At 58.5% G+C, this 12,808-nt stretch overlaps 1 protein-coding gene across 1 annotated transcript; it reads left to right on the plus strand.

Moving 5' to 3' along the window:
• Positions 1 to 1,723: 1,723 nt before the first annotated feature.
• On the plus strand, positions 1,724 to 11,618 carry STMN3 (stathmin 3). The gene is made up of 5 exons (XM_043883582.1): positions 1,724 to 1,942; positions 7,225 to 7,320; positions 7,580 to 7,755; positions 8,914 to 9,105; positions 9,715 to 11,618. The coding sequence occupies exons 1-5, from the start codon at positions 1,924 to 1,926 to the stop codon at positions 9,772 to 9,774; spliced, it is 543 nt and encodes a 180-aa protein (XP_043739517.1). The 5' UTR covers positions 1,724 to 1,923; the 3' UTR covers positions 9,775 to 11,618.
• Positions 11,619 to 12,808: the final 1,190 nt, after the last annotated feature.

Raw genomic sequence — 12,808 nt, forward strand, 5'->3', positions numbered from 1 at the left:
CCATGCCCACCTGTTTCAGTAAGGGAATGGCAGAGCGTCTATCTTAGCAGGGAGTTTGGAGAGGATGAGGAGACCTGGCATACACTTGCTGGATGTTTACCTGGCACACTTTCCAGTGCCATCTATGCAGGCATTAACATGTTTGTCCATCCAGCAAGCCATCCCTGAGATAAGTGCGTCTATGACCCACTCCTTACACGTGAGGAAAAGAAGCACACTGTTGGCAGCGGTTAGTAGATTTCCCAAAGTGAAAATGTTAGTCGCTCAGTTGTGTCCAATTCTTTGTCACCCCATGGACTGTAGCCTGCCAGGCTCCTCTGTCCATGGGATTTTCCAGGCAAGAATACTGGAGTGGGTAGCCATTCCCTTCTCCAGGAGATCTTCCCAACCCAGGAATCAAACCCAGGTGTCCTGCATTGCTGGCAGATTCTTTACTGTCTGAGCCACCAGGTGAAAAGTTGGCACCAAGTCCCAGAGCCGGGAGTCCTACCCTTCCCCTCCACACCCCCCACCCTCTAAGAGTAGTGGCATTTTCTCCCACAGAAGTCCAAGGAAGGGAAGTCCAGGACCTAGAAATTCGGCAAACCCTGGGCCAGAACTGGAGCTGAGGACCCTGGTCACACGTTGTGCATCAGGACCACCTGCTCAGCCTCCTAAAATTATGACATGTAAGTGCTGTGGTCCTGCACCCTGAGAGATGAGCAGAAAGGGACATGGAGGCCACACAGGCCTCCAGAAGGCCAGCACAGAGATCTCAATCAAGTCAGTGAACTTGCAGAGTGTCTGCTCTGGTTGGCTTTGTGGGACTCCCATGGTGGACCAGCCCCCATGTGGACCTGGCACACTTTCCTGTGGTCCACAGGACAGATGGTTACCCATTATGCTCACTGAGTGTGCACATCAAGGTTCTTGGCTCTCCTCATCTCTGCATGTTCCTGGTTTCCCCAGAGTTCTACTTCTGGCTCCAGGACTCCATTGCTTGTGGAGTCAGCCCTTCTCTTGGCCTAGTGGCTCCGTCCCTAAAATGGGAACAACACTCTATCTGCCTGACTTCCCATCCCCAAAGAGGTGATGCTTACTCTGGGAAAGGCCCTCCCTTTGAGGGTATCAATCAGAACTCTGAGTCTGGGGAGGAAGCAGGCAGGACACCACTCACCAAGTGTGCACACTTCTCCTACACCACTGGGGATTAACACCATTATCTCATCTCACACCTGAGAAATCGAGGCCCAGGGAGGTCAGAAACTTGCCCTCAGTCACACAATAAGTAGATGTCAGAGCAGGGATTGGATCCTATCTCTGTTTTCCTCCAAAGCTTTGTTCTAGGCCTTTGCACGATGATTTACCCTCTTCTCTGCCTCAAGTTGCTCATCCTCTATAAGGCCCCCGGAGGCCTTCCGGACCAGCCCCCACCCACACCATCCATGATTTGCTTTCCCTCAGCACAAGCCTGGGCACAAAAAAGGCACCTCCCAGCCTTCACTGGCCTCAGAAGAGCTCTCCAACTCCACCCTGACGTTGAGTCCTGCCCCCTCCTCCTGCACAGCCCCTGGGGAATTGGGTGCTGTTTCCACCGGCCCCCTGAGAGTGTACAAAGCCAAGTTGGGGGCAGCGAGTCCTAGCAGTGAGCGGTGGGAGGATGGGCCTCTGGCTGCAGCGCAGGGCTCTGTGTCCCAGGCAGATCTCAGCCCCTCCCATCTTCCCCTCCCATCACCCCCTCCCTCCGACGGCTGCAGCCCAAGCCACAGCCAGGCGCTTTCTCTCTCTCTCTCCCTCTTTCTCTCTCCCTCCCTCTCCCCTGCGCTCCCGCCTCCCGCCCTCCCTAGCTCCCTCCCCTCCCCGACACTGCAGCATTCGCCGACTGCAGCTCCAGCCGCCGCCCGCGCCTCTCCCGCCTCTCGCAACCCCGCCGCCGCCAGCACCATGGCCAGCACCATCTCCGGTAGGCACCCGGGCCTCCAGCGTCCTTGGGCAGCGGGTCTGAGCACAGACTATTGTCTGGCCTCGCCTACTGCTGGGCAGGATGTGGAGTGTTTTCCCGTCTTGGACCCTGCGCCTTGAAAGGGCGCGGGCAACCTCCGGGTGGAACCCGCAGGAGACAGGGTTGGGGGCCAGGGGATGGGGAGACCCGATGCCCGTAGGGCAGGGATTGCCGCGCCAGCCTAGCGGGCTTGGGCCGCTGGGTAGGGACCACGATCGGGGTGGGGGCGTCGGCCTGGGGGTGCCGTTGCCCCTTCGTGCGCCGCTGTGCCAGGCCGGGCTCTACTGCCGTGCCACGGGGTGGCTCCGAGAATCTGGGTGGGCGCGCTCGAGGGGTGTAGGCATGGTCCTGGGAGGCGTCCGGCGACCGCAGACCCTGGTGGAACTACGCCTTCACGGGGGTCGGAGGGAGGAGCACAGGACCCTTTGCGGGAGTCCCAGCCCGGGGCCGGCGGGGCCTGGACCCTCCCTGCGCCAAAGGAGCGGCCGGGGGACGGGAGGGGGCGCTGCGAGAAGATGGGGGAAGGAAACCTGAGCAACGCCGCGCCCGCACTTCGCCTCGCTGCCCCCTCCCCTCGCCTCTGCGGGTTCGGGACCACCCTCTGTGACAAGGTGCCACCCGACCCGTTTGAAAAAGCCACCGCCCTTTACTCTGCGGGTTCCGGTGAGGATGGGCGTCTGCCCCTCCTTCCCTCCCCTGCCGCCCCGCCTCCCCAGCTGCAGACCCACCGCCCTCAAGGGCAACGACTCCCCTCCTCCCCCGCCCCCAGCAGGCCCGAGGATCTCGCGGAGGAGCGGGCACCGGACAAGGCGGGAAACGCGTGGCAAATACTGGACGCTAGGGTGCTGCCCGGCAACCCCCGGCGCAAGGACGCGAGGGTCGCTTTCCCTAGAAACGCTCTGCCCAGTCTAGTCTCCCCAAAACCAGCTTCATCTTTGCACGCGGTGCCGGAGATGGTTGGGTGGGCGGCCTACCACTTCCACCCGGTCACTCTGCCCATTCTTCCCTCTCCCCTGGCGACCAGTCTCTGCAATCCCCCCTCCCCAGCTAACTAGACTCTCGGGAGCGACCACTTAGGCCGGAAGCGCCAGAGCTCCGCCCACCCACGTGTGCAACGCGCTGACCCCGCCCCTCAGGGCGGAGGGTTCCGGCCTGCAGGAGCGTGGGAGGGGACCACCGGCGTCATTGACTACACCCCTCCCCAACCTCCTTGGCGGGGGCCTTGTCCATCTGGACTTCATCCACCCCCTGCCCTCTCCCTGTCATCCCCAATGACACTGGGCAAATGAAGGTGGCCAGTGCTGCTCCAGTCCCACCCTGGGGTGGAGCTGAGTGGCCTCACTCACCACCTGTGCTGAGCTGGGGGACATGGGCAGCCACTCCTGGGGAGCAATTATCAGCTTTTCACCCTGTTGGCAAAAACACTGCTCAACAGGCCTCCTTCTCATCTTTCGGACTTGAGCAGAGTGAGGTTAGGTGAGGGAGGGATGAAGAGGAAGACTTACCCTCGATCGCCATCAGGGCTGGGTCCAGACCCTCCAACCTCAGACCCTATGGCACCACACCCTCTTCTTGGCCAGTCTTTGGGGCACTGCTCACCCATACTTCTTCCCAGGATTTTTCTGGGTGTCCGAGTTACCACTGGTGTCCAGAAGGAGACCATGGGTGCAATTGGTCAGTTTTGTCCAGCTTAGCCATCGCTTCAAAGATGTGGTGCAGTGCCCACTGGAGAAGTGCCCTGGCTGACATCACAAGGGGCCGGGCCTTTCCTGTTCTGTCATCAGTGCTGCCCTCTGTAGAGTATAGGCGATGTGTACAGGTGCCTGTGCTCACCACAGCTTCTCCCAGCAAAGTTTGGTAGGAGGGAGGTCTGGCCCAGAAGTGACTGTGTGACACTGCCAATAACTGTGGCCAAAGTGAACCAGCTATGGAGTCCTGAAAACATATCTGTGACTGGAGCAGGCTTCCATGCCTCAGTGGCCTTGCAGGGTCACCTTCACCCTGGCCTGCGCTTCCTGGGGACTGCACTCTGAGGACACCACCTCTTGGTGTCCTTCCCTAGTGCTCAGCTCTTCAGGCACTTTTGCAGACGTGTTCATATTCATCCCCTTATGCAACTCTGGCAAGCTATGAGGCTTTGCACCTGCTACCTAGCCTCTCAGAGGCTCAATTTCCCCATCTGGCTGGCAGTGATAGTGCCAGCACCTCCCCTAGGCTTGTTCTGAAGGTTGAATGAGCTATTTTGGGAAACAGTGCTTGGGCTTGGGCCTGCCAAGAGGTGAGTGCCCAGTCCATGCCAGCCAGTGTGACTGTTGTAGCCACATTTCCCAGAAAAAGGTGAATGCTGCTGGCAATTCCTGCCATGTTGGGCTCCCAACTCTGACTAGTGAGAGAGGGACAGACTGGATACAACCTGCCATGTTGGGCTCCCGACTCTGACTAGCAAGAGAGGGACAGTCTGAGTGGCAACAAGCTCCATCTGTCAAGAGGCAGCAAGCAGCAGCCTCCAAGGCCCTTCTAGGGGTGAGTGAGAAGCTGTGATGGGCTCACTTCCCTCATAGTTCTGGGAGACCTTCCCATCCCCCATGAGGCTCCCAACAGGAAAGTTCAGAGGCCTGGGCTCCTGACAGGCTCCCATCTTGGCATGCTGTGTGACTCTGGGAGGGCCACTTGCCCTCTCTGAGCCTTCTTCACCTCTGTAGAAATGAGGCTGATGAGGGTGTCTGCCTGGGGTGGCTGGTCTTGAGAGTCAGTTGGGAGGGGCCCACCCCGGGCCCCTTGGACAACTATTACTGTTATCACGCTGCTGCTATATGCTGACCCAGTGCCTTCTAACTCTTGCTTGTCTGGGATATCGTCATCCAAAAGGCCAATATGCATTTTTGCATGTTTAACATTTAGTATGGGGGGGGTGGGTGGCTGAAAGTAATCCAGTTCATAGTAGAGATTGCTTTTTAATGACTTTCTGAAGTCAATGATAGGGAAGGAAGAGAGGATCTTGTGAAGACAGAAAAGGAAGAGTGTTCCTGCTGCAGGGGTTTCCTGGTTGGAGCTACATCTGTGGAGAGGCCTGAGCCTCCATCCACTCTCCCCTCTGTAATGAGAGGAACTTGAAGCCTCTCCCATCTTGCACATGACTAGTCTCAGTCCTGATCTCCAGCCTGGGTGCAGGCTTCCCCCTGCAGGTATTCTCTCCAAATTTACCCATTCCCGACTGCCATGCAGTCCCCTCTGACCAGCAGCCAGACACACAAGTCCTTTCCTGGGGAGCGCCCCTCCCACTGGGCTGCTACTTTTCAACTTTTTATTTATTTATGACTTTCTGGATCTCTGTTGCTGCGTGCAGGCTTTCTCTATTTGCAGCAGGTGGGGGCTACTCTCTAGCTGCAGTGCACAGACTGGTGGCTTCTCTTGTTGCAGAGCACAGGCTCAAGGTGCACAGGCTTAGTTGCTCTGAGGTGTGTGGACTCATCCCAGACCAGGGATCAAACCAGCATCCCCCGCACTGGCAGGCAGATTCTTATTCACTGTACCACCAGGGAAGTCCTAAAGTTACCTTTTAATGACATAAGTAATACACAACTAGATTCTGCTTCTGAAAAAGCAAAATTGATAAGTCAGGCCAAAATCCCCCTTGAGGCCTGCCTCTACCTGGCCCTCCTTCTCAGCCTCCTGAGCCAATGACCAAGTCACATGTCTCAGCCCTGTTTCCCCTCTGAGACCCCAAAGGCCCTCCTTGCTGCTTGCCCAGGATTCCTTTATTCTCCTTTCAAGGCTCCTTGGGCTCTCTCCAGAAGAGTCTGGGTCATCAGGATGTTTCGATCCAATGCCATCATTCTATGCACTGGCTGGTGGAAAACCCTGCTCACAGCATACTATTCCCTGAGACAGGGGCTGGTCACTTCTGTCCTGAGTCCTATTTCTACGCCAGTGCTTTCCCCAATTTCATGTTAATTCAATTTTAAAACACTATCTTGTATGAAATTTGATCAGAAAGTTTTCTGTCCAAACTGTCTGCCGCATGGAAGGATGCTGTGGGTAACAATGCATGCTCTTTCTTGAGAGCCAGAGTCCTTCTCCTTGGAGTGTCTCTCTGGAGACCCCTAATAGTTTCTCCAGCTAGGGAGGAAGGCCTGGGGGTCTGAGGCCCCTAGTCTTTGGGACCTACTGTGGGGGTGGAAAGAACACAGACTACCTGGGTTGACATGGAGGAGCTCTGAACAAATCATCTTAGCTATCTGGGCTCACTCTTGGTTGAGTGGGGGCGGGGTGACAGTATGGCTTAAAGGATTGTTGAGAACCAGTGAGTGAGGCATCACACCCATGTGTCTACTTTGGGGCCTGGTTTGTGTGAACAGACCACGAACAACCCAGTTATTTTCACTCTGAAAGTGGGCATCTCCCCTTCCCTGACAGGGCCCAGGGCTTCAGCAGGCTTACCTCCTTTTCTGGTTGGGTACTGTGGGCATTGGCTGGGGGCACTCACCCTTGCAAGGGTAGAGGGAGGGGCGTGGTGCTGAATGGACAGCTCCCTTCACTCTGGGTTTTGAGAGGCACCGGTGTGTGTCTAGTGAGAACCAGGTTTCATCCCAGGGTGGCAGAACTACAGGGCAGGTGCGGGGACAAGAGGGTCTTAGGGCTTCACCTAAGTGCATAGACCAAGAAAATGCTGCCTGCGGAAGCTCTACATCTGTGCTGGCCCAGTCATGAGTGTGGTGGTCAACCTCTCTACCGACTGGGCAAGTATTCTTGAGAGGGGAAGGAGAGGAAGGAGGAAGTCCAGGGAGGGGCAGAGAGAGGTGAGAGTCAGGAAGATACACAGTGACAAAGAATCGGCGAGATGCAAAGATACAGTGAGAGGTGGGGACAGATGGAGAGCCAGAAAGACAGAAGGAAGCAGAGACACAGATAGACGAGGCAGGGGAGACAGACAGAAATGCCAAGAAAGAGAAAAGGAGGAAGAGGGAGACAGAGACACGGGGGTTGAGGTGCAGGGACTCAGAGACAGAACAATGCAGGGCACCCATGGGGAGGCGTGCCCAGGCAAAGACAACTAACATCCAGGAGGGAGGAAGGGATGCGCAGTCAGAGATGTGGGACCCAAAGATCATGATCCATGGGTTCCCAGAGAGGCACCTTAAGGGAGTGATGGGGGCAGGGCGGGGGGAGGCCTGGGCTGCCAGGGTGGTGGGGCCAGAGGAGCGATGGGCTGGCGCCCGCTCAGCTTGGCCTCACGCCCACAGCATACAAGGAGAAGATGAAGGAGCTGTCAGTGCTGTCGCTCATCTGCTCCTGCTTCTACTCACAGCCGCACCCCAACACCGTCTACCAGTATGGGGGTGAGTGCCTGGCCCCTGACCTGCCACTGTCTGCTGCCACCCGACTTCACTGCCCCCCTCCCATGGCGTCTGTGAACCCTTCTGGTCGACTGGCTTCTGGCGAAGGGTCCCTGGGGGAGGGGCTGGTTCTGGGGGTCCAGTCCTGGAGTCCCATGTGAGAAGCTTCACCCCTTCTCTCAGCCCTTGACTTGGATGTGTACTCAGCCTCCCCCCTCCTCACCCAGCCCTCCTGAAGCCCCCACCTGCTCTTGCCCTGCAGACATGGAGGTGAAACAGCTGGACAAGAGGGCCTCCGGCCAGAGCTTTGAGGTCATCCTCAAGTCCCCTTCCGACCTGTCCCCGGAGAGTCCCGTGCTCTCCTCCCCCCCCAAGAGGAAGGACACCTCCCTGGAAGAGCTGCAGAAGCGGCTGGAGGCAGCTGAGGAGCGGAGGAAGGTCAGGAGCCACCCCTCTGTGTCCTGATGAAGATGGTCAGGAGGACTTGTAGCCACAGACCGAGTCCCCAAGGTGCAGGGTTCTCCAAGCATCTGCTGGGCTGCAGGCCTGTAGCAGAGAGAGTCTCACATCCCTGGACTACCCTCTGAACCATCAGAATGAGACGGGGGAGGGAGGAAGGATTGCTGGGTCGCAGCCACTGGAGGAGACAAGAACCCAACATTGTTGGGAGGGGTGCCCTCGGCCATACTGGCCAGATGGGAAGATCAGGAGGTAGCCCCAGGTGGGGCTCTGGGAGAGGAGGCTGGGTGGGCACCCTCCTGAGCAGGGGAGCTCAGGGTGCCCCTGGTAGAAGCGGGCCCCTCCTCCCCTTCTCACACCAGACTCTCTCAAGACTGAAACACACACAGAAAACCCTATGCTCTCAGAGGTGCTGTCCTGATGCCCAAGCCCGCTGGGCAGGGGTAGCAGCTCTATCCACCCCCTTACAGCAGGGCCAGTGAGACTTGGGAGCCCAGGCTTCTCAGGGTTACCCAGTAGTGACTGGCTCCTGAGTGGAGCCCTGCAGCCTTCTGAAGGAGGCTGAGGGAGGCTATTACCTCTGGGGCTCTTGGGTCTCCCCCTGGGACTGCCAGCAGCGCCACCCTCCTCCTTCTGACTCTTCCCTTCCCCAGCGGCCCTGAGGGCCCCTCCACCGCCCCCAGCCCCTCAGGGAGTTCAGAACCTGGTGTGTATTAAGCACCTACTTTGTGCTCAGCTGGCAGACCTTTGAAGAAGAGATGGGGTGGGGTGGCGGGTGGGTGAAGCTCAGTAACAGCCCACAAACTTAGAGCTTCTTCTGCTCCTCCAGTATTCCTTAGGGCAGCCCGGACTTTGGAGTGGGATGGAGAGGGGGCTCCCGGCGTCCAGCGGGGAAGGGGCAGCTCTGAGGCCAAGGGTGGACAGGAAGGGCTTGTCTGGGGATGAGATGATCACCCTAGCCGACGGCAGGACAGTGTAGGCCTGAGCTCTCACCGAGGACGAGTCCGGTGGGCTCGGGCTGGGCAGCGGGTCCCTGACAGCAGCGCGGCGGGGTGGGGGGTGTGCCTGGAAGGGTGGACCCGGCCGCCCCTCACGCTCGCCCGCCCGGCACCCCCCACCCAACCCTCCGCCGCGCAGACACAGGAGGCGCAGGTGCTGAAGCAGCTGGCGGAGCGGCGCGAGCACGAACGCGAGGTGCTGCACAAGGCGCTGGAGGAGAACAACAACTTCAGCCGTCTGGCCGAGGAGAAGCTCAACTACAAGATGGAGCTCAGCAAGGAGATCCGCGAGGCGCACCTGGCGGCACTGCGTGAACGGCTGCGCGAGAAGGTGCGCGCCCGGGCCTGGCCCGAGCAGTGGGTGGGGCCCGAGCAGGGGGCGGGGCGAAAGGCGGGTGGATCCGGGCAGGGGGCGGGGCCCGAAGCAGGAGGTCCCCAGGTGCTCCTTCCTTTGGCGGTGCCAGCCCACTGCACCACCAGCACTCCCACAGTCCGATCTCCCCATGATTCCCTGTCCTGCTGGGGCCGGCTAGGGTGAGAGGAACCCCTGCCCAGGCCGGAGCCCCCTCCCTGCGAGTGGGACTGGGTTAGTGCCAGGGAGCCCCGCCGCCGGCACACCTGGGAAATCCCTTTAGCCATAACGCTCTGGTCTGGACACAACCCCAGACTCACTGAGGGCCAGCCCCCACCCTCAAGCCACACTTTAGGTTGGTGTCTCAGGCCTCTCCCTGTCCTCTGTTGCTCCTGGTCGCTAAGCGTGTCCTCATTGGTCGCATCTGCAGCACCTCGGACCAAACTAGTCTAGGGAGGAAAGGACCCTAGGGTCCTCAAGCCGGGAGCTGGGGTGAGGGCAGGACACGCAGAGCCCAGGAGGACTGGGAGGGGCAGGACCCCGTCCCTCCCGGCTGCAGAGCCCCGCCCACCCCGCCTGTCCTGGCAGGAGCTGCACGCGGCCGAGGTGCGCAGGAACAAGGAGCAACGCGAGGAAATGTCCGGCTAAGGGGCCTTCTGGACTCCGCGACGCCTGGATCCCGAGATGAGACAGGAACACATCTGGGTTTCGGTTTTGTTTTGTTCGACTTTGTCTAGATGCAACTTTTGCTCCCGTTCCTCCCTCCCCTCCTGCCCTCCCAGCTTCAGCTTCTCTTTCCGCGCTCTGAGCTGTCTGGTCCTTGTGGCAAGGCTTTGACCACAGGCTCTCTCTGGAGGAGCCCCAGGGCGTGGCACACGGTCCCTCAGTTCAGGCCCAAGCTGGGCGGTGGCTGGGTCCCCTCTTGGTAACCCTCTTAGCAGACGTGGTGGCGACCTCAATAAATCCAGCGATGGTGGCAGGAACACTCGGGTCCTTATGAGCACCTTGTCACTTAGGGCATGTCCTCTGAGCCAGCTCCGCCCGCAGGCAGAGGCACCATCACCTGCACGTCCTCCCCTGGAAGAGGGGCTGGGCACGTGGGAGGGGGCAGAAGAAGAAAGACTTGAATGGAGGAGGACTCTGGGCAGTGGGGACCGGGTATCCAGTCACAGGCCAGCCTTGGGAGCTGTGTGTGCGGCGGTGCTTTCTGGAACTGGTGGGTAGGAGCTGCAGTGTGCTGTAATGTGGTGGCACAAGGGTCCTCAGAAACACCTTGGCCTGAGGTTGGCACCCTTGGCTGTCCTGGGAACCTTCATTCATTGCACTTGGCTGGAGAAGTCACGGGGTGTGGTTTGGCCTGAGTCTTTAGGGGAGTGGGCCGGCTCCACTGGGACCGTGAGCAAACTGCTGTGGTCTAGAGGGCTGTGGGTAGCATGGCCACCCCTGCCGGCCCCTTCTCCCAGAAGGGCCTTCTTCTCTCTGGCACGGCATTTCTGTGGGGACAGCCGGCCTCCCACTGTCCCTCCTCTCCTTCTCCAGGCTTTGCACCCTTTGAGGACCTGTCTGTAGAGCCCTTTAGAGTCCTAGCTCCCTCCTGTGTGCCCTCTTCTTTGTTTAAAAGATGCCCCTATCGGTTTCCAGCCACAAGGCTTTCAGGTGGCCAGGTCGGGAAGGCTGGCAGCCCCAAGTGCCCCTCTGGGAGCCCTAAGTAGATATTAGGAGATAGAGGACCAGTGTCTGAAGGTTCAGATGTTGGAGGGCAAGGGTCAGGGTTCCTCAAGCTGCCTCCCCACCTGCCCCATCCTTCCATTTCTGGCTGGTGGCCCCCTCTGGCTAGCCTGCAGATTGGAGGCCTGACTCTAGGCCTCTCCTGCCAAGACCCTCCTTGGCTGGGTTCCTTCCCCTCCCTCAGCCTGGTCCAGACCTGCCGGTGCTAGCCTTTGAGGACATGGCAGCAGCCTCCCCTTCTCCATGCAGCCCCAGCCCCACGGTTGGATGCTTGAGGGCCAAGTCCCTGCTGGCTAACTACTTGGTGGAAAGTGTGAGGAGTTTCTCGCAGGAAGGACCCAGAGCCAGTGCCACAGAGGCCAGATGGCAGCCCTCGGTGCCCCTGGCTTTCATTCCACAGAAACCCACAGTGTCACTGCTGGTGGCCTCCCAGAGCCAAGCCAGAGAGCACAGGCAGGTAGTGACCCCTGCAGTGGGCTTGGGGAAAGTTGGGACCTGTGCTCACCCCTCTGTCCCCACCAAGTCAGCCCTGGAGGGAGTGACAAGCAGGATTGGAACCTGTTAGGTTGGGACCCATCGGTGCCCACAGGCAGCTTCTGTGGACTCAGAAAGGGGAGCGGAAAGAGGACTAAGGGTGGGATTTTTCTGAGCCACGCAGCTCTCTCGTAGCAGAAGCCCTAATGTCATACACACCCATCTCATCCACGTAGTGAAAGTGAACTTAAAAATGAATAATTAAAAAAAAAATCTGTGTGTTTAAGAAATGGTTGCACTGTCCCAGTGTGTCCTGCAGCTGTGGGGTTGCTCGCGGCCTGTGCATCAGTGAGAAAGCCAGCTCTCTCCTGCTGGAAACCCCAACCTTGGGTATTATCACAACTGTGAGTCGTTCTTGTGACAATGGCGATTTTAAGAAAGAAGCACAGAAACAGTACACACGCCAACTTTCACCTCTGGAGACCCAGGAGTTGGTGGAGGCGGAGGGAGGAGGCTGCCCTGGCTCCCCCAGGGCTGAGTCTTCCTGCGGGCCAGGCTCTTAGGTTGCCACCGTGGGATCGGAGTTGCCTTCTCACCATGGCTGTGGGTCTTGCTCAGGCTGGGAGGGTGGTCCTGGAATCCCAGGGTGTGCCCTGTGGCTCTGTGGGCCCTGCTGGGCAACTTATGGTTCACAGACACATATCTGGCCCTCACGTGGGGACCTGGAGTGACACAAAGGGACCAAGTTGATATCCTAACTCACACTGGTGGACATGAGTGTACTCCGTGACCTGAACTGCCACATGGGGTGCCTGGCAGGGACCCCTCAGAATTCTGAGGGGATGGCATGTTTGGTAGATGTCCACACTGGACCAAATACACAGATTCTGGAGAGATGCCTGTTCCCCAGGACCCAGAGAAACCCATTCACCTCTCCCCTCACCCACCGCCCTCTCCTGGGGCAGTCCTGCTACTTCCCCAGGCTCCACGGAGCTCTCACCATTTCCCCTCCATCCCCTGCCCAGGGAGAGGTAGGGGAAGTCGGAATCCAGGACACACAGCCTCCAGTAAAGTGGAGACATCAGAAATCTGCAGGAGCAGAAAGAAATATGTTGAAAATACTTTTAGGAGGCGTGAGTTGTGCGTGCCTGTCATCTGGGTTCACAGGCACATGCTTGCCACACAGAAGCACACGGCCCTGGAATTCTCAGAGAAGCAGCTGATCACAGGTCAGGGTTTCTTACCCCTTCGGGGGCTCTGGTAAGGCATTGAGAGGCAGTCACCACATGGAACCTCTGACATGAGGATATGATGGGGAAGCCTTCCCAGAAGAACGATCATACTTTTAAAATTTTTAATTGGAGGATAATTGCTTTACAGTATTATGTTGGTTTCTGTCACACATCAACATGAATCAGCTATAGGTATGCATATATCCCCTCCCTCTTGAACCTCCCTCCCACCTCCCACCACATCCCAC

Source organism: Cervus elaphus, chromosome 23, assembly GCF_910594005.1.
Source record: "Cervus elaphus chromosome 23, mCerEla1.1, whole genome shotgun sequence".
In the NCBI taxonomy this organism is placed as follows: domain Eukaryota; kingdom Metazoa; phylum Chordata; class Mammalia; order Artiodactyla; family Cervidae; genus Cervus; species Cervus elaphus.

Coding starts and splice junctions, on each gene's coding strand:
- STMN3 (XM_043883582.1), top strand. Junction 7,756..8,913: donor CAGCTGAGGAGCGGAGGAAG/GTCAGGAGCCAC, acceptor TCCGCCGCGCAG/ACACAGGAGGCGCAGGTGCT. Junction 9,106..9,714: donor GTGAACGGCTGCGCGAGAAG/GTGCGCGCCCGG, acceptor CTGTCCTGGCAG/GAGCTGCACGCGGCCGAGGT.